Source organism: Semicossyphus pulcher, unplaced genomic scaffold (assembly GCF_022749685.1).
Source record: "Semicossyphus pulcher isolate SPU_LCO1_2020_fin unplaced genomic scaffold, fSemPul1.0.p SCAF_10, whole genome shotgun sequence".
NCBI lineage: Eukaryota > Metazoa > Chordata > Actinopteri > Labriformes > Labridae > Semicossyphus > Semicossyphus pulcher.
Genome location: NW_027211604.1, coordinates 18721880 through 18743457, shown reverse-complemented (window position 1 = coordinate 18743457; position 21578 = coordinate 18721880). Strand labels below are relative to the sequence as shown.

At 40.2% G+C, this 21578-nt stretch overlaps 1 protein-coding gene across 4 annotated transcripts in view; it reads left to right on the top strand.

Annotated features, from left to right (window-relative positions):
• Positions 1-331: 331 nt before the first annotated feature.
• gabrg2 (gamma-aminobutyric acid type A receptor subunit gamma2) overlaps positions 332-21578 on the top strand; it is a 65423-nt gene continuing 44176 nt past the window's right edge. For all 4 annotated transcript variants that reach the window (XM_069678077.1, XM_069678069.1, XM_069678061.1 and 1 more), the window contains exons 1-3: positions 332-744; positions 11342-11481; positions 19494-19561. In XM_069678077.1, coding sequence (XP_069534178.1) covers positions 629-744; positions 11342-11481; positions 19494-19561 — 324 coding nt within the window. In that variant the 5' untranslated portion in view covers positions 332-628. The remainder of the gene's footprint in view (positions 745-11341; positions 11482-19493; positions 19562-21578) is intronic.

Genomic DNA, 21578 nt, shown 5'->3' with positions numbered 1-21578 from the left:
AATTGTGCTAATTGCTGACACACCATTTGCCAGTAATTACCAAATAGTGCAAGTTCTCACACCAGTTGCCAGTGCTCAGATCATCAACATATTAAAAATATATTTTATTCTAACAAGCATCACGTGGTACACAACGAGAGTGTGCTAGCAGTAAAAAAAATTAATAATAAAGCCACCATTTTTCTTTTAGCACCAAGCTAAGTATTTTCTATGCTCCCCTGCTTCCGCTTGGTGAAACCACGCATGTGTTGATCCGTGCTGCAGCAACGTGCATCAGTTCCTCTCTGACCCCAGCGTTAATCTGCATTCAGACTGAGGCTCCACTGCTTTTCTCAGCTGCTCGGTTTCACTGTAGCTTATTACGGGGGGGGCTTTGCCGTCTGTGGCAATTTTTTTAGGGCCCTGCTAGGCTGTCAATTCGGCAACAGACACGCCAAAAAAAAGAACGAGCGGTACGAAATCAAGCTTTCGACTCGCATCGATTTTGTTTTGGCTGATTTCACTCTACCGCACGTCCGCCTCGGGTCTAGATTTGCAGACCCGCTACTGCTAACGTGCGTAATGTATCGTAGAGAGGAAACACAGTAAATAGACGGACACGTCCATCTGCAATAAAGAGGAAACGAAGATGGTGATGATGGCTTCACCAAATTTAGCCTCCAAATGCTCGACAGCAATGGCGAAGCCTTCCCTCCCACTGAAGCTGTTTCTCTGGGTGTTTATTGTCGTTAATCTCCCTACAAGGTAAGAAACGACTCTCTTATATTTCCTCTTAAAACCATGACATTATGTCGGCTCTCTCGGGTAGCATTTTCCTGTATTACTAACATATAATTTAGCGGTGCCTCCCATCTAATGCCAACACAACCCTGCTGTTAGTGGGCTCCTGGAACATTATGTAGCTGTGGTGAGTCTAGTTTTAGTAGAAACCAACCCATATAGTGTGTTTATATATCACTTGTAATTGTGTTTATTGAAGAAAGTGTGATAGAATTATTTCGGCCAGCCACAGCGACACATGCATCGCATTCAGGAGAGATTTCGTGTCGTTTTCACAGAAAACAAAAGCGACGCATAGCTACATACTGTCTTAAATAAATTTAAAATCGGGCATTTTTATAGCGAAACATTTCTGTGAAGAGACGAATAACCCAGTGTCTCTCACAATCTGCCCCGCGTTAGGAATAGCATAGTGGCAGGCTAATTTGCTTGAAGCTAAAGCTACATATAGTCTGTGCTAAGCTATCTTTAAGGATCAGGTTTATTCTAAGAGCCAAAGCCTCTTTATTGAGCGGAAGCCGAATATGTCGTTTGTATTAAAGCCAACTTGAACATGAATGAGGGTTCGTTTCTTCCCACGTATTGGAAATAAAAAAGCATTTCAAAATGGCAGACAATCACAAAGAGAATACAAGTGTAAAGGCACAATAAGGACAACGATAACACATATGGACTAATGCTTTTCTTGCACGCGTACAGGCAGGCTATAAGGGATGCCATTTCAGCTCTAACGTGAGGTGTAGATTTGAGTTTGTTGAGAGAAGCTGTTTAGTTGTCCCTGTCAAGACGACATTATTTCCGAGCACTAAGATAAGAATAGTCAAGAAGGGGACGGATGGTTAGGCTCCTCGCGACGCTTTCGTCTTATGCTGCTGGAGGGTGAAAAATGGAGGCAGATAAATCAGTCGACGTTCAATCACCGTCATGCTGATGGCAACCACAGGGCTCCCTGCCCAGCCTACATCGTCAGGCCTGTGTACCGCTTAATTGTACGCACAAGTAGTGTTTACAATATGCTTGAGCAAACACTACATACCTTGTCCTTTTGCAACCAGGATTGAGATACATTGGCATATTATGGATTTTGGAAGTTGTCCACCAGTGGTTGTACTGTAGTGAGCTAAGGTAGATTAAAGCAGGTGGCATTTTGGTGTTCGTAACTAATCATAATAAGGCCAAACATGAGCTCTGTGTGTAAACACCTGCAAAAAGGTATTACATTACATTGGGGTGGCTGTGGCTCAGTGGTAGTCGGTCACCTCTCAATCAGAAGGTTGGGGGTTTGATCCCTGACTGCTACAGTCACATGTTGAAGTGTCCTTGGGCAAGACACTGAACCCCAAATTGCTCCCGAAGGCATAGCCATCAGTGTATGAATGGGTGAATGTGACATGTAGTGTAAAAGCGCTTTGAGTGGTCAGAAGACTAGAAAAGTGCTATAAGTAGTCTATTTACCACGTGTCCAAAACCTTGTTATCAGCCTAGTTTAGTTTCATGTTGCCTAAGTTATAAATCATGCGTATAATAATTAAAAGACAGCCATTGTTTAGTAAAGTGCATTCTAAGTCATTGTGATTCATGTTTGAGACCGCTTACATAAGACATCTCACTAGGCCTCCGGCGTGCTCTCAGTAATCTTTGCTACTTTCTGACTCATTGTGACACTTACTATGTGTAGTGAAGTCTGCTGTCTATCAACATACATTAACCCCAGTGTGCAGCCCAATTACCACTTTACATCACATGTATCACACCAGGCTTAGCACAACACCCCTAAGTAGGCTAGATGTAGAAGAAATTTAGTTGCAAATGTTTGGGTACATGGTGCCATCTGTCAACATGAAGTCTTCAGATATTTAGGCCCAGGATCCTCTTCTGTTGACAGAAGGAAGTGATGTCAGTGGGAGAGGAAGCCCTGATTGAGTTTTTTCTATCAAGCCAGGTGGTGTTTGTTGTTCCACAAACTCGACTCCAGCATTTTCAAACATGACACATTTTGGGGATACACTATAATTACATTTTGATTTTCTATTTTTAATTTCTAACCTTACCAGTTCAGTGACATATTTAGGTATGAGTTTTTAGAGCCTACATTGGTTTCTTGACATCGACACTGGTAGTACGAACAGGGGACATAATGGAAGATCTAATATATGTTGTATACTGTCATTAAGTACAAGTTCAAATGACCTAAAGAGGTACTATTGATGTCACTGCACAACATCTCATTTGATAATGCATTTTTCTCCTATCCTAAATTGTAAATTTTTTACAACCTTTATTACATGATAAAATAAATATATGACGCCATTGACAGATTCAGCAGGGCAACACTGCTGCTAACAACATATTGTTATCCCAACCAAAAACAGTGAAGCATTCTCTGCAAGGCCTATCTTCTCTGAATCTTCTTACATCAAACATATATCTATAGTTCTCTGATTGTAAAATACTGTGATGTGTAGCCACCCATGTCTCAACTAATGTATCAACACCAGCAATGCAGAATGTCTATAAGATTACAAAAACAATACAAAGTTAAAGGAGCAATTTGCCCCTCTGGAAAAAGCCACTGTTAGTCAAAGCTGGTGTTCTCTGTAATCGATAGAAGCAGTAATATTTGACATTGGCACCATAGCTGTGGAGAAAGTTGTACAAACAGCTCATAGTTTCACCTATTCTACATTCCTACAACACCCAGCGTGCATTGCACCCCTCCCTCTGAAAGAACGACCCAGCGAGAGACGCTGGAGTGAAATACTACCGTTTTGCTGCAGGCAATGACTCGGTACAGAATCTAAACTACGACGAGAATATACCCGTGGATCATCTAAAAAATCTTCAGGTCTGCAGTCTACATTTCAAACCTGCCGATTTTGAATGAGACATGACATCAGAGGCTAGCATCCTAGATTGTGGAAGTGTAGTTTAGCAAGCTCCCTGGCCTACGCCAGATAACGTATACTGGTGGAGGTTTTCCAGGACCCATTGGAGAAGCGGATAGTGGCCTCCAAAGGCACAGAGCCAAATTGCATTTTTTTCCTACCATAATGGCATTAGCTCCCCATAATAGCATGATAGGACTGAGGTTGAAAATCGGCGAACTGGCCCTTTAAATGTTCCTTTTTAAGAGAAATGTCCTACTGCAACCTAACAAACGAACCATTTTGCTTAACAAGTACAAAATAAAGACTCCTCATCCAACAACATACACCTACTCAGTGTTGGCATAGTTTTTTATAAAACAAAAATAATAAAGTGACTAAAATATGTTTGTTTTACTAAACCTCTGGGATTTTCAGGGTTAATTTCATAGCTAGAGTTGGCTTGCTAGCGACAATATGCTATGGACATGATACATTAAAAGATGAAGTAACCTAGCAATAACAACTTGAGTGAATACAGATTAGTATTGTATTGGATTGGATTAGATTTATTTCGAACATGTACAAAAGAAGGTCATACAGAAAACAGTAATTACACAAATAGAAAGCATAACGCAGTAACAGATTGTCGAATATTTGATGACTCTGTATACACATCAGAAAGGGAGTAGTATTCTTTAGAGCCTCTGTAGGTGTGGATCATTGGGACATATTTCACAAGAAAACACATTTGAAGCCAGTTTTAGCCACTTGTTTATTCCAATTATCCAGAACTATTATTATTATAGTATTATTCTATGGCAAGTGTGTATGCTCATTACAAATCTATCCATTTAAATGGGAAACATACAGTATATTGGACTCAATCAAGCTATCATACACTATCTGGCTCTTGTCTGCATTTATAATGACTATGAGATATGTAATTCTGACAATCTGTCAATATGCCATGTATCCCATAACGACTATCATATGCATTTCTCTCAGAGTCCTGAAAATCTAGTTGATAGCACGCAGATGTCAAACATCTTTCCTTCTATGTTTGCCAGAGTTTGACAAGACAAGACAAGACAGAAGAAGATGACAAAGCACATAGCTGCCTCTTTCTTACAATGTCTGTCATATTTACTCCACAGGAGGTATGAAGGTCAGCAATTTTAGATCTATTCGATTTGGGAAGGTGTACATAACCAGCAGTTGTTATTTCTCACTTTTTCTTGGCTTAGTATAATCACAATAAAGCTGACATAGGGTCATGGTGGTTGGCGCCAACATGCCTAAAACAGTGTCCTAACCAGAATTCTTTTCACTGTGACCGTCCCTGCTGTCTTGGCCCTGTTTGTTATCTCTTATTCTCCCGAGATTCTGTGGATAAATTTAGAACTTTTTTGGATACCCTTATTCCAAAAGGGTTCATTCTTTTCTATTTTAAGGACACAAGTGCACAGAAGGTGAATTTAGGATACTTTTAAAACTAGTTTGAAGATGTTTTGTTTCCCTCTGTGATAATATACTGTGCCTTTTTACAGTTAAATAGCCTACTGCATTAGATTTGGACTTGCTGCAGTATTCTAATATATAAAACCCAAAAGGTTAAAAGCACCATCACATAGGCCTATATGCAAACTGAAAGCAGAATTGGTCCCTGCTATCATTCTTTTTCAAATCCAGCAATTAGCCTAACGCAAGACAGCGACTTAATGAGTTGTAAATATTTAATGTAGGTGTTGAGGGTTTGTTTACATCATCTTTAAGGCAACATTTCAGTTGCATATAGCAGCATAACCTCGCATTTAAATAGTCCATCAAATTACTGATTGTGCCTTTAATTTAAGTGACAACATATTGGCAAGTTTAGAAATTGGCCCAATCTGCCTCATTGCACTCAACCACTGAGGGGAATAAGTTATCCTTGCATGCCAATATTAGCGAACTTATGTGATCCTACTTAGACTGGGCAGAGTGAAGTTCTGTGTTTGAGAACTGCGAATATTCATTTATTGCAAATTTCCACCCTGATTTTTTAGCAGAATTTACATCCATGTTAAATGCATACATCTGTTCATCTGTTCATTAGTATAACATGGTTGTTTATTGCAGTTTTTGTCGTATTAATGGCAGACCTTGTGAAAGGAGGATTGTAGTACAAACTGGGTGTGCAAGAGTGGTTTGTTGTGTTGTTGCCATGGGTGCAGGACCAATTACATGTTGGTGAATAATAAGCATGAGGGTTCATTAGAGTCTGGTTCCTTTATTAGCTACAATTTAAAACATGCAAAGATGATCGCTCAAGGGAGCTTGTTGAGGATGCTAATAGTAGGCAAAGGGCTGTTTTCATTGCTGATACTGCTACAGTTCTCCTTCTGAGGGATACTTTTGAAAACCTGCAGAGGAAGAGACAGTCCTCTGCTGCTTTACATGAAACCTGCAGTGAAATTTAAATTGAGATCTGTAATAGTAAGCTGTGACTGTTACATATAGAGGAAATGAGGGTGCTTCTTGATGCCAAATGTGAAGGGGTAGAATGTATGACACTAGCAGATTGCCCTCAAAGTGATGAGCTGTGAACACAACACTTAACTCCAGTACTTTCCCTCATTAAATACACAGCCACGGACATACATATGCATGAAAAACAAACACGAACACACGCGCAAACACATAACAGCATGCGCGCATACAACACACAAGCGCAGATACGCACACTGGCGAAGACGTCTCTGTAGATCTTCAGGTACCAAATTAGCAGGCAAAACATCAGATCTGCCTGCAGTGGAGAACACATGGCTCTTTCCTTTGAAGTGCTCGTCTTTGGAGCATTTCCAAATACACAGAGATACTCTGCAAGATGAATATAGATGATAACATTGCAGCAACCTAAAAGAGACTGGATACGTTTTCACACCCCTCTCTGCCTTGTTTATCATCACTATCCATCTACCGATCCATCCATCCACGTATCAGTTCACCTACCTATTTATGCACCTATCCATCTATTCATCTATTTATCCATTTACCTATCTATTTACCACTGTAGCTAACTATCTTCCCATCCACCTACATAACTACGACCTGTGTAACTGCTTACCAACCGATCTATCTATGTCCATCAACCCATCTATCAACAATCCAATTCCCATGTACCTACCTATCTACCTATATAGCCAATGTATCTACCTATATATCAACCTATTTGGCTAACTATCTAACCACCTACCTACATACCTACTAGCTTAGTACCTGCCTACTAACCTATCTACTTATGTGTATCCACCCACTTATCGACCATCCATCCATCTATCATATATCTATATACCCACATGCCTACCTATCTACCAAAATATATGTAGCTAACTATCTTACCATCTACCTACATACCTACTAGCTTATTACCTGCCTACCAACCTATCTATCTATGTGCATCCAACCACCTATAAATTATCCATGATTCACCTATAAATCCAACCATCTACCATCTATATAATCATATACCTACCTATCAACCTACCTATATATCCATTTATATATCCATTTCCCTCTATTCTACTTCCTACATTCATACTAACCTATCTATGTCTACACATGTAGCTATCCATCCATCCATTCATTCATCCATCTATCTACCTACATACATCAATCTACCCATCCCCCTACGTACCTGCTACTTACAAAAATACAACCTAACTTTCAATGTCTATCCAACCATACCTTTATATTTATCCTCCCTATCAGTGCCAGAGGCAGGTACTCCCTGCATATTCTTTAATAACATCCAGTAACGCATTTCTAAAAGGGTCCACCTGAGTAACATAATTAAGATTTAATGTTTAAGGACGCAGTGTTATGGTGGAGATGGATGGCACTTATTGGCACTTAATGCAGTCTGAGGCAGAGTGCTGGTCAAAGCATTAGTCCTCACACCCAGCCTGAGAACATGAGAAAGCTATCAGGGCTTCTGTCCTTGTGCTTTACCATGGAAACGGTGTCTTCTTTTTTTCACCATTTCTGATTCTTTATTATTTCATTCAGAGGACTCTGTTCCTCTCATTGCTCCAAAGCCTCTGTGAAAGCTTGCAACTGTTTCAAGGTTGTTCCTTTATGCTGTCGGCCATCTCCTTGTGGTAACTGGAGTTGCATATTTTAACGAGAGCTGTTAAAGACAACTTAGAAATTGGTATAACTCTATATTTGTTTCTATATGAATTTATCACCTCTCCCATTTGTCTCAGTCTTGTTCCTAAACCCTGTTGTTAAACAAACAGCCGCAAATGCAAGTTTTCTATCATCAGAGATGCAACTTGAATGTAATTATTGAATTATGCGTTTCTGTAATGCTTATGCATACAAGGAAGATTGCACAAACAGCAGGAGACATGAATGTGTGCATGATTGCACATTCTATTAGGTATTACGCTAGTCTGTTTTTTGCATGGAAAATTAGCTTCCTCAAAAGAATGGCAAACCCACACTGGTCTATTACATGAAGAGAAACTCAAGTGGGAGTGTCTTTTTGATTTTGATTTTGAAAGACTGTATTCGTCCATTTTCTTACACTAACCACAAGGGTGGTTGGGAGTTGTAGTTTTGACATTTACAGACAGAAGTTGACATTCACTGGGCTTCTGCAGTACAGAGATACCAATTGTACTTGTGATAAGGCAGGCCAGGGACGGTGGAATTGCTTGTTGTTTAGTGGTGCTCTATAAACCAAAGTTCTTTGCATAAGATAAAAAAGGAATAAAATAAGATGGTGAAACTCATTGTAAAATCACCACAATAAAATCATCACAAAATTACTGTGGAGCGCGATTTATGAATGAATAGTCCAAGATTTAATCAATAGCAAACAGAGAGGTTTAAAGCATTGATTTAGCTCAGGTGTTATGGTAGTTTTCTGTCTTGTTAAGTGAGAAACGTGCAAAGAAAACACAATTTTTAGTAAAGATACATTTGGAGAAAAGTATAATATAAAAAAAGTATAGGCTAATCTTTTTTTAAGACTTGAGCTTTTTCATTCCTTAGACAGTAGCAAGACTTTGTTGCAATACATTTAGACACTATGATTACACTTAGTAATATAACATAAGAATTATTTTTTCAGTTGGAATTTGATTAAAACTTAAGTATTTGGGGATTTCTTTACTTCTAAATTAACATTATTTGGTGACTTGTTTTTTTATATTCTCATAAGGTTTATTATAAGGAAAGCCCCAACACTCAGCTGGCACTTTTTGAAGTCACGAAACGAGTCTAGAAGCTAATCTCAGACAGTCATTACATAATGAACTGCTGCCTTTAAAAACCACACACTTTAAATACAGGTATTGCTCGCACAAATGGAATGAAAAGATGCAGCACAGATGTGCGCTTGGCTTTAATGTAGATAAATCTAGCCCACAGTTTCACCAACACATATTTTGTGCCCTCTGTCTGCTTACTCTCTGTCACACACCCTGTCCACTGGCAGCACCAACCTCCCCTCTTATTGCAGTGTGCTAGCGCTACGTGTCCTGACATACATTATCACACCCTAATGCACTGTCATTGGATCACATACCTCCTTTTTCATTCAGATGTCAAACCTGACAAGGTGTATTGTATAAAAACTAAACTTTTATTTCAGACATATAATTTACAAAGATCATACTTGTCTCTGGGAGAACATGAAAAACATCTCCAGCTCCGTCATGTTGGTATTTGTGGTCGGGGGCTCTTGAGACATCATTATCCTTTCAGTGTGAGACGTTTGGGGTGGGAAGTAAACTCGGGAAAATTGGCTTGTCTGCTCTCTTAAAAACCATCTACAATAGCACAAACAATTCTGCTCGTTGTTCTTCAACTTTGCCATCTTGGATTTTATTCATTATTTCTGTTGAGTCACTTGAGTTGAAAATTGCAGGCGAGCTTCAGCTGTTATTGAAGGTCATTGTGGAGGTGGCCATTCAAACTCTGGGCTTGACAGTAAGAGGAGGCTATATAATGTTGTTACAATTGTTTATGCCTCTTACGTCAGGCTGTTTTGGAAGGCTATTTTGAGAAATAGTGGGAAGACCTTGAAATTCAATTTCACTGAAAAGTTGAATTCTACTTTTTACAATAGTTAAAAATTAAAGCAGTAGAGTGAATAAAAATACCCGCTTCTGTAATAGAAAACTCAGCAGACAGAATAAGCCTTTCATTAGAATTAAAACTAGAAGGTTGGTGTGCCAGTTCTTAGGATATGAAAGATACAATTACATGAAAGTGGTGGAGGTGCTTTCATTCATCTGCTGGCCTGACTTGAGTGAAAATAGTATAAAATTGGATTCATTAGACTAATTCATATTCGGTTAAATGGGGGCAATTTGAATGGAAGCAAAGAAAAAACGCAGTACATCTCATTTTAAAAGACTGACCAGTGTGACATTTCTCCCAATTGTAATAGACAAATAAGTAGATATAGAAATAAAGGTTTTTAGCAAGATCAAAAGAAATCCAAATGATTTTAAAATCAAATCAAGATATCATCTCAATGCAGGGCATGCACAAATTTTAAAGCCCCCCTTCAGTGCAAATCAAGTGTTAAACCTTGTAAACATCTTTCATCTTTCATGTGCTACAAGACATATCAAGGACAACATTAGCAGTCATCTCCATGGCTGGGCCTGTCTGCTTTTAAACTGCAGTGTACCAAGGACAGGCTGAACAACACGTTGTCAGATTGGTAGGGTTTGTTACGTCACAAACCGAAGGAGCCAATCCCGTTAATGGACGGGGTGACGCTAAGCATATCATTATGTGTAACCTATGGCGACCACTTCGGCGATGCACGAGCCAGCCGTAACCGTGATCGTCAGCTAAGTTTCAACATGTTGCCACTAAACGATGGCAGAGACGTGTTTTGTTTTCGTTTCGGCTGTAATTTTACCACAGGAGAAACGCAGTACATAGTGGGCGGGGCCTATGCAGACTTTTTTAATGAGGGAGAAGAAGGTGATTCCTTGGGAGGATTTTTACAAGGTAATTAAACGTATTTTGCAGAAAAACACATCAGACACAATTTATTATTTCAAGCAGAGCATTTTATATGTCTTAAACCATGACTGGAGCTGCTCTTTAAGGATTTAGTTTCAGTCCTTTCATCTCATTCTCACATCTGGCATCACATAATACACAGTCTGTCTTATCTGATTTGGTCTGACTACATTATGGGACTGGAATTACCGTTGGGCTCTTCAGCAGTACACTGTGCCCTTAATGGTACTAGATGTGGATTGAGTTTAAAATAGTATACATGGAAATCAAACTAAAGAGAAATGTTTGAAGAAACTTTGGGTGGGGGTGTACCAGAGTAACACAGTGGTATCAAAGTAGATTAATCCTACATCACTTTATTTCAGTCTTTCCTGGAACTCAAATGAGCATTTTCATATAACTGCCTTGTTTCACAGAAGCAAAAAGGAATAGGATGATTAATATTTCAGTGTGTGTCTACAGTCGCAATATTGTGATGATGAAAAGTTCCCAAGTTCATCTCCTGACCTTGGATTGAAATCATCAAAAGCCTTCCTTTTTCTGTGTCTCTCATCTCCCAGCATGTCTGTGTCGAGAAAGCCTAGCACAGAAGTAAAGACACAGCTTGCTCTCCTTTTAAAACAAATTATTGATTGCATGTTTTCTCCCTCTCCTCCCCGCAGCTCCTTTCAGACCGATGACGATGACGAGGTGTCTAACAAGACGTGGGTGCTGACTCCAAAAGTGTACGAGAGTGACGTCACGCACATCCTAAACAGCCTACTAGATGGATACGACAACAAACTCAGACCTGACATCGGAGGTGGGTGCTGATTTTTCACAGATGATCCGTTTAGTCACAGAATCACAAAGAAATGTATTCAGGTTTATGGGCCAAATCAAACAAATATGTTCTCAAGAACTGAGAGACATGCTTATAGCCAAGCAAATCTCCTTACAGTACAGTGGAATAGCATGGAGCTGGCATTTTTTAGATTTTAAAGACAGATAATCCATGATTGCTCTGTTGTGTGAAGCCTGACACTTAATGAATGCTAATCCACCCCGAAATATGCAATCTTTCAACATATTAATACAGTAATTATTCTCAAAATTGTCACAAAAGAAATGTGACTTCAAGGAACGACTTCTTCTCGATGTCACTTTTCTTTTTGCTTGGGTACAAGTTAAGCAGCAGTTAGATAAAGTGCATCTTAAGGCCCTCGTGCAAAGTAAGAGGAGACACTTACATACACACCAAGTGTCACTTTATGCGCACAAACTTGCTGAGACCAGGTTCTCTTTAAATGAAAAAGAGAAACATCAGCTTTAAAGGAGCTTAGAAAACAGCCTTGTGTTTACTGTAGGTTGATGACGACGGCCTTTTGTTATTGTGCGAAGGATTGGAAGGGTTTTATGTGCACAAGGGTCAGATGTTTCCGTCTGCAAATACAAGAGGATTTGATAAAGAACAGAAATCACCATTACTGAATCTCTTGGTTTGTACATGACAAGAACGGCCTGTATCACCACTGTATCTTTTTCATCACTTGGACTGGGTCACTTGGGGCCTGATGGCTTAGAATCAGTTGATATCCTCCGAGGCACCAAAAATAAAAAACTATGTTACAATTTTCCTGACAAATACTTTTGTTTGAAATAATCAAACAGCAGTAAGTGACACGCACAAACGTGAATATATCGGTTCAGGATTTTTCTTTTGTACTTACTTTTGCTTTAAGTGGTTTAAATGGCTGCACGGTGGTGCAGTGGTTAGCGCTGTTGCCTCACAGCTACAAAGTTCCTAGTTTGAACCCAGGTTCGGACGAAGTCGGCCTTTCTGTGTGGAGTTTGCATATTCTCCCCGTGAATGCCTCTGGGTACTCTGGCTTCCTCCCACAGTGTAAAGACATGCTTATTAGGTCAATTGGTGACTTTAAATTGCCTGTAGGTGTGGGTGTGAGCGTGAACGGTTGTCTGTCTCTCTGGGCTGGGCGATATGGCCAATTTTTTTTCGTATCTCAATAACGATATATATCAAGATATATCATGTTTTCTGGTAATTTAACAAATAATTAGTCTGTATGAAATAACCACACGGTAAAGCCTATTTTTTAATAATCCTGTGTGAATTAAATAAGAATTAAATACTAATTAAAGACTAGCCTGAGTCCTTTTCCGGACTGGATTGCAAAGGATTAGAAACGTAAAAAAATTGCGGTAAAGAAGCTCAGCCGCTGGTTTTGTGACATCACGATCGAGACGATATAGAAAAACACATACAACAGACATTTTCATATTGTTTTAACGGTAAATAATGTCACATTGCCCAACTGTGTCTATGTGTCAGCCCTTTGATTGACTGGCTATCAGTCCAGCGTGTACCCCGCCTCTCGCCCAATGACAGCTAGGATACGCTCCAGCCCCCCTGCGACCCTGAACAGAATAAGCGGTATAGATAATGGGATGTGGCTAGTCGCAGAGCTTACCACCTGAAGCTAGTTAACAATGATGCTGTAACCGACTGGCCGAGATGAGACTCGGCTGTTGCCTGGATGTTTCACTTAAATCTGCTATACCATATTCCCCTGTTTAATGTACAGAGTGATATGGGACTTCAGAGCCTGGAGTTGAGACCTACTTGTCATCACTCTGACCTATGCCTCACCAGGTGGTAGCTTGTAATAATGTTAGTCTCTCCACCTGATACATTTTCAAATGTCTGGCTGCAAATTGTGGAATGATAAGAAATAATGACTTTTTAATGGCATGAAATGAAAATGGTGGTACAGCTGCAGCTGGTTGGTCTGTTCACACTCACTGCGTTTGGGCTGTGAAAATTGAACCCAGCGAGGATTTAATATGCACAGGATGTACAGTTCATTATTAGGCGCTGCCGGGCAGTAAAGGATGTCCTTATGTGTCTGCCTGTGTCCATTGTGTGCCTATATGTTGACAGACAGCCGGTCTGATTTAAGTATGTGTACCTGTGTTTGGGCACATGCATGTGTTATGGCCAGGTGAGCTGTCCGTCATGGCCCTGCTGAAAGCCGTGTCTTGTTGATGTGAGATGGAGACAAGTAGCTTACTCCCTTCACTTTGACAGACAGCTGGGCAGGCCTCCCTTGTCTACACAAGTGCACATATATCCTAAAGCCTGTCACGTCCATCTGCAAGAGCAGAGCAGGGAGACATTCAGTACCCTTGAAAACTTGATTCATGGGGTAGTATTGTAGTGAAAACTGGCTGTAGTCAGGATCTGTCACATACTCGTAAGGAATAATAAAGATGTGCTACCCTATATGCTAGCAGCGAATTGCTTCTTCAGCTACTATAGAGGCACTGAGTAGTGGCGTTCTAAAGCTGCAAATTGCAGGAATACTTTGGAAGAATGCCCCAGTTTCATCAGTCACAGACTTACAGTTGAGGCACTTTGCATTTGTCTTGCTTGCATGAAGTAAGTTTTTTTTCTTTAGTGAAGCAAAACAAGAGAAAGAGGGAAACAAAAACTGAAATATGCAACCGGCGACGCAAGCAGTGGCAATGCAGCAACAAAGTGATCCTTCCAAAGAAGAAAATATTGAAACTTTATTTGTATATCTGCCAGAAAAGTGATGAAAAAGTGATGAGCCAGCTTCAAATGATCATATGCTATGTGGTATGCCTGGTTACTTATGTGATGTAACGTGAGTCCTATGAATTCATTTTTAATTAGGTCTTTATGCTTTGTTGAGCCAGCAACAATTACACTTCCAGAGTGTATTTTATGCCTTTATTCCAATTAGGAATGCACTTTATTAGGGATGCACGATACTATCGGCACGTTATTGGTATCCGGAGATTATGGCTTGAAAATGACACATTGACAGACATGTCTATTTTCTGCCGATAAAACAACACTTTAATCTCGCCTAAATGCTCGATGATTCCCTAAAAAAGCTTGACGTAATGCTACGACATTAACTCAGGGCCAGTGTGCGCGTGCAAGGGTGAAGAAGGGTGCAAGATCTCTGCGATATGGCAGTTTCTCAAAGTTTCCGAGATGGACAGCAAGGTCGCTATTTGCAATGGTTGCTCAGCATCGGTCACGCGAGGAGGGGCCAAATCTCATTCAGTCAACTCTACAAATTTAATCACCCATCTCAAGAATCTGCCAGTGGACCACTCCAATAAGAGTAGGCATGATATCAATTCCAGTACAGGGGAGACTTGATGTTCTCTGCCATTAGGTGGAAAAAAACGTGCCGAATATATCGGCATAGAAAATGGCAAAAATTGTTGGAAAATATCGGATATCTGCAAAAATTCCAATATCGTGCATCCCTACACTTTAGTTTTTGTTACTGCTCTCTCCACTGTGGACTTCATAGGGAGTATGTGTGCTACTTCTTCACCCCCTAGTGCAACAAAAATCCCTCACTTGCTTCCCAACCACAAATATTTCTAATTGTCATAGCTGAAAAAAACCCCACCAAGCCCGAGGCACCACTGCAGGGAATAGGCCCCATGCAGCTTTAAATAATGACTAATAAATAGACTGCGATGATGGCACAAGATGAATGCAGATGAGTAAACCCATTACACTCAGCTACTTTCATGGCTTTTCCATACACTGAACACATCTCATGAAGGGCATCATCTGTATTCGTAACACTTCAGAAGTGGGCTTGTGCTATAAATTCAAGAGCAGCTCAGATCTGCTTTGAGGTGCAGCTTCAACCCAGAGAGCTGCTGCATAGATGGGCGGCCGGCTGCCATCGTCTTAACCATCATCTTCAAACGCGCTATGATCTCGCTCTCTCGCGTCGGTCTTCCAGCTGCTGCCAAGTTACACAGCTACAGAGGGGTTATAATTAGCTGGCTATACTGTCATCTGATCCACCAACCAATCAACCCAGCAACCACACCAAGGCAGAGCGAAGTTTCTCCTCCGCTCCTCAGAGCGCTGAAATGCAGTGGATTTAGATTCTTTGCTGATTGTGCCACAGCCTCCCTTTGAAGCTCATTGTGATGCTCATTTAATTTTAATGCCCCTGGAGTCTACTGTATGTACGGAATCCAAGCAAATAGGACAGAGACAGTGAGGGAGAACGAAAAGGGGGGGTTGGGAATCTGAAAATCCTTAAGTCTTAAATCGTAATGCATTCATGGCATTCATCAAGGTCATTGCCTTCCAGAAAATAATGAGATTGTTTCATAGCATTCACAAATGTGAAACGCAGCATTAATGGCATACAGTTATTGTAACAGGCCCTAATTATTCCTGATGTATGGTGATAAATATAGTCGCAGTCTTTGAGCTGATTCAATCAGTCTTTTTACCAGAGTGCCTGTGGTGGGTGTGTTGGCATGTATCATCTGGACTCAGAAAGCAAGTTACAAATCTTAGCAGAGCCACTTTATGTTCACTGGGAAAAAATCTTCCCTTGGCTTCCTTTTTGTGCATTTATGGAAGACGTCCACTTTCCAGTTGGCTGAACAACATGAGACACATTTTTGTAATTTCTGAAATTATTTTCATGCCATGCGCATAACTTGTTACTGATTTGACTCATAATTCAGTCCAGGATTACATATTTTGTCTATCACATTTTCAGTGCTAGATAAATTGTAATTATGCCAATAGCGTAATATGAAGTAGTTTTTATAGCAGCTCACTGATATCTGGCCAAAAGCAGCACTTAAAGAGTAACTGCACACTTAAACATGTTTTTTGAGCTGTACTCTAAATTATATTGCTGTACTGAAACGCATCAGAGTTGGTGTTCATATTGACAATCCTTACCAAATTTATAAGAATCGGCATTTCATGGGTTGGAAAAGGCTCAAACACGCCATCTACGGTTTTAAATCAGCCCTGGACCTTGTCATGCAGACACGACTGTTTGAGACAAAGTTACATCCTGAAATGTATATTTTTAGAAAAGTAATGTTAACGGCTGTCAATGCACGCGTGGTCAGCAGTTGCAGTGCCTCGGCTCCGAAAGCTCCGGCTGCAGGTATTAGCAGGGCTGGTCAACGGTTCGAACTGATAGGGCCCGGGAACACCACGGTCCTCCTCCACACTAAAGTGCTCTTCAGGGGAGAAGTCCTCCACCTCAAAAGAGACCTCTGTGGGATATGTGCCTTGTGACTCTGTGACGCTCTCCATTCTTCTCTGGCCAGGGGAGGGGACGTCACTGAGCTGCCAGACACGCCCACCCACCCTCTTGTCCCCTTGCCCACTTTGAGCATTTTTCAAAATTGTGCAGTGGGTGGAGTTATGGTCAGACCTGTGGGTGCAGTTCGATTTAATGTTGAGTTAAAGTAACAAGTAACAAATTCTACGCGGCCTTGTTTGCATGTGTTTGCGTGTGTATGTGATTTTCTTTCCTGATATTCTGTATGTATCACATAAATGTTTAAATATTGATAATATTTTATTTAGATGATCCATTATTGAAAGAAACAGAGTCTTTGCAGTAAATGAACAGTCAGTAGGTGAAAGACTGGTCACAGCTCTACTGCAGTATATGGAGGTCCCCTCTTAGATAGGTAGACAACACTCAAGTCCCCTCTTAGCAACAAACAAAATAAAAATCAACAATTGAAGTAATATTCTGGTAAAAGACCTTAAAAGTAAATGTTCTATTATATTTTTGTCTTTTTAAAATGAGCAGAAATAGGAGTCCCCTCTTAGATAGTGTATAACGTTAGTCCCCTGTTGGTAATAAAGACGTGTACGTGTGTGTGTGTGTAAAATGTTTTTTTCATGCATGATAAATTGTGTGTGTAGGACTAAAGGTGCAATGCACCTTCATGTATGCCTGTGAGTGACATGAAAAATGGATGCAAACCTGCACTCACTCCCTCTGTCCATCCCTCACTCTCACTATAGCTCGCATATCAAGCCTGGAGGCCGGTCGAGTCCTAACCTGACTCTCCTCTCAGACATAATGCCCAGTCACCCATAAACACACACACATTAGATGGGCCGATTCAGGCTGGCTTAGCTGATCTGACAGAACATTGACGTCCTTTTGAACCAAGCTGTCCAGTTTCCTCATGCAAACACACAAACATATATTCGTATCTAACGTTACCACCGCTCTAATGTTACGTGGCATTTTTCTGTTGGGTTTCTCTTTTGGAGCAAAGAATCATTTTAATCTCTCCCCAAATCTTGTCAAGTAAAAATATCTGCAGCATTTCTTACCTCATAGTGCGTCGCTGTGGCGGCATCGAACTCCAGCAGGCCTTTGAGAGAAGAGAGAAAGTGATCAGTTAAAGAGATAAGCTCAAACAGAAGGGCAGAAAAGGGGGACGATTGGGACGGTGAAGAGGGCACATAGGTATTCTGGTAAATGGGTCAGGAGTTGGGCCGTAAATACAGAGTTTGCTGTTCTGTGACATTGGCAGGAAGCCTGTATGAAGATTAAATTGGCTCTTAAGGCTCCGATGCAGCCCGATTGCCTACAAAGGGGTTTTTATTTCATTAGCACTATCTGATGTATCTCAGACCTGGTGAAATCCTGATAATATTATACAGTGTCATTAAAGTAAAGTGGGCTCATTTGATTTAAGCAAATTACACTATGTTATGCTTTGAAAGAGTGGATGTAATTAGCTTTTACAGTGGACCTTAAAATAAATTGCAGAATAAATGAGATGTCTTTAACCCAACCAGGCTGCAGCAAGCGATCAAAACATCAGACACTGAATCACAAACACCTGGAGACATTTACAACATCAATATTTGACAGAACAAACATTCCTAAAAAAAGAGACAATGATTTATGCCTGTTTCAGATACGTTTGTTTACATTAGTATTCATTATTTGTGCGGTTAATGAAATGCTGCCCTGATACGGTATTAAATATGAGACGTTTTCCTTTAATATGTTTATTTGCCTTGTATATGTAGTCTGTATATTTCCTCTAATAAATCTGTTGTGATAAAAATGTAGATATTTGCTAAGCAAATTTTTCTGTTTGCATTTTTCTTTTGTAAAGAATAGAAAAGCCTCATTTAAAGACACACAGCTCCGGAAAAAAATAAGAGACTGCTCCAAATTGTAGTTAAATCAGCTAGGGATGCACCGATTGAGAAAATCAGGGATGACACCGATACCAATTTTTGTGCCGATTAAATTTATTGCACAATTAAGGCAGTTAAATAATAAAAGCATCAACTACTGCCATCGGTGCATGAGCCAATGCATCGGTGCATCCCTACAATCAGCATCTCTCTCCACATGTCATGGCCAGCCCAATCCAGATCTGAACCCCATTGAAAGCATCCTGAATGTGATGGAGAGGAAGATGGATGGTCACAAGCCATCGAACAAAGATTGGCAAAACGTCACCCAACAGCAATCTGAAAGACCGGGTGCCAAGACGCATGACAGCTGTAATTAAACACCAGGTTATCCTACCAAATCTTGATGTCTGAACTCTTCCTAAGTTAAAACGTTTGTATTCTGCTGTTCAAACATGAGTAAGAACTTATTTTCAGCCCTTTTGGTTTTCTTAACCAGCTGTCATTTTCTGCAAATAAAAGCCTAAGCGGTGGTCTCTCATTTTCTTCTTCTGGAGCTGTATTCATCTGTATCAATTATTGGTGGTATTTGATTGCTGTTCCTATTAACTGTTTCATAAAAATGGTTTTATAGCTGATAAAGGTCCATGAATGCATTTACACTGTGCAAGAATTCTGAACTTTCTTTCTTCAACTTTCAACAACACAGAGATTATTTCCCTCTTTTGTGATGATGATATGGACAAACCTTAGTAACAACTTTCTGAAACTTGTTCTTGCTCGCTCTCTAAAATGGATATCCTTATTCTTTCTTGCAGTGAAACCGACAGTGATCCACACAGACATGTTCGTGAACAGCATCGGTCCAGTAAATGCCATCAATATGGTGAGTAATACAGACCATGGGGTCAATGTGTCATCACTGTTATTAATTATCAGCTTAAATATTGCAGAAGGATCATATTTATTCCCTAATTAGAGTGCAGCATGCCTCCGTGAAGTAAGTGTACAATGATCCAGAGAGTAGGTCTCTGTTCCTGAGCTGGCGGGGATTCAGTGTCTTGCTCAAGCACACTTCAGCAGAGCAGATGCCTGCTGTCATGGTGGATTGGTTGGTCCGCATAATCACTATGCTGCCCCACTGCCCTCGGAGTGAGGCAACACAAGACAAGTGTCAATCAGCTGCTTAACTACTGCACTGGCCTTTGCACCACGGTGGATTAATGTGGTCCATCCAATGCATCTGTTTGCATAAAACACCTCTTATTTTGAAAGGATTGTGATTAACAGTTAGCCAGTTGTGTTGCTAGAAACACAGGCCAGATCTCCAAAGCAGCATATTTGCAAATGGCTGTGTGCGTTGGCAGACACAGAGATGTTCCCGCTTGTGGTTGCCAAGAATTGCATCAGATGAATCTGAGGTGTTACCTGTTTAAGTTCTTTGAGGTTTGTTCAAATAAATATGACAGTTTGTGATGTTCCTCTGGCTGGAAGACAGGACTTTTTTTTATAGGTTTTGATTATTTCTGTCTCTTGTTATTGTGAACTCTGTTGTGGTTGCACTTAATAATTTCCAAGATTTTCATGTAAATAAATGTCTGTTAAGTCACTATCGTCGAATGAGGTAACACGATGGTGATCGAGCCTGTGGCCCACTGGTGAAAGCCTTTGCATTTGCAGTTTTATGGACTGGGCGGCTTTCGTGGAAAACAAGCACAAGCGGCGCCCGGTTAGTGACGCATTTTCCATCACTCAGCAGTGGTTGGTCTGCCAGAGAGGGTAGGCGGAGCTAAGCGGCTGCTTTATCAGTCTCTGCAAGTGTTAACAGTAATCTACTATGGCTGAACAAACAAAGAAAGGATCGATGACTACAGATACAACTTCAACAATAAGTGAAAATCCAAAGAAAAAGAGTCAACGCTCTGATGCAGGGTTCAACGTTAACTTTTCCCCAAGGAGTACATGTGCTCCTAAATGAAAAAATGTAGGAGCCCACAAAGAAATTTAGGAGCACAGTGAAAAATGTTCAAGTAACAGCGAGTTTGTTAACAATTGACTTTATTTAAAAGGCGCATGTGTTTGTGCGTGGCTATTGCAACAGTGAATTATTGCAATTGTGCTGCTTGTTTAATCTGCCCAGAAAAACATGAAGAAACAGCAAAAGTATATTCAAAGCAATTTGTGTAATAATGATGCGTGCACATATGCACAGGTAAGCATACACAAGACAGCTTTACATACTTCAGGTTAAAGAAACAAACAACGAACAACACAGAACGAAAAAAAAACCTATATCTTCCAATTTAATCCTGTATTTATTAAGAACAATAAAGAGAGCCTCGCAGCATTCCCTCATCATCGTGCAGCGTTCACCTTTCTCTCACTTGACACGGCTGCGCCATCACATAAAACTTTCCTGTGATTGGTGCATTGTGGCTTTCCTAATGTGGGACTTGTAGTTTTTGAACGATTAGCGGGGGGGTTACAGTAGGTGGTAATCTTAACTCGCACACTGTGCTCGTAAATTATTTTTTGAGACAGTCTAAAAAGAAAAGCGACCGTCAGCGATGAAAATCAAGTGTGCTCCCGCAATCTTCAAGATTACCACTTTAATATATCTCATTAACTGCAACGCTGTCTAATTTGCAGAAACATTTCTTTAATAAAAATGTGCAAATAAAATCTTGAACATTTTCAGTAATCTCCATTAGAATAGTGGCATAACCTTGGAGTATACGCACAACACTTCTTTTCAACAGAATCTAACTGTTAAGCTGCATTAGAAAAATATAATAGTAGGGTTATATGAAACAATTGTATCATTAAAAGCTGTATAAAGCTTGTTATATCTGCAAAGCCAAGAAGCATTTGATATGTTATTAATACAACGATGCACATCAGTT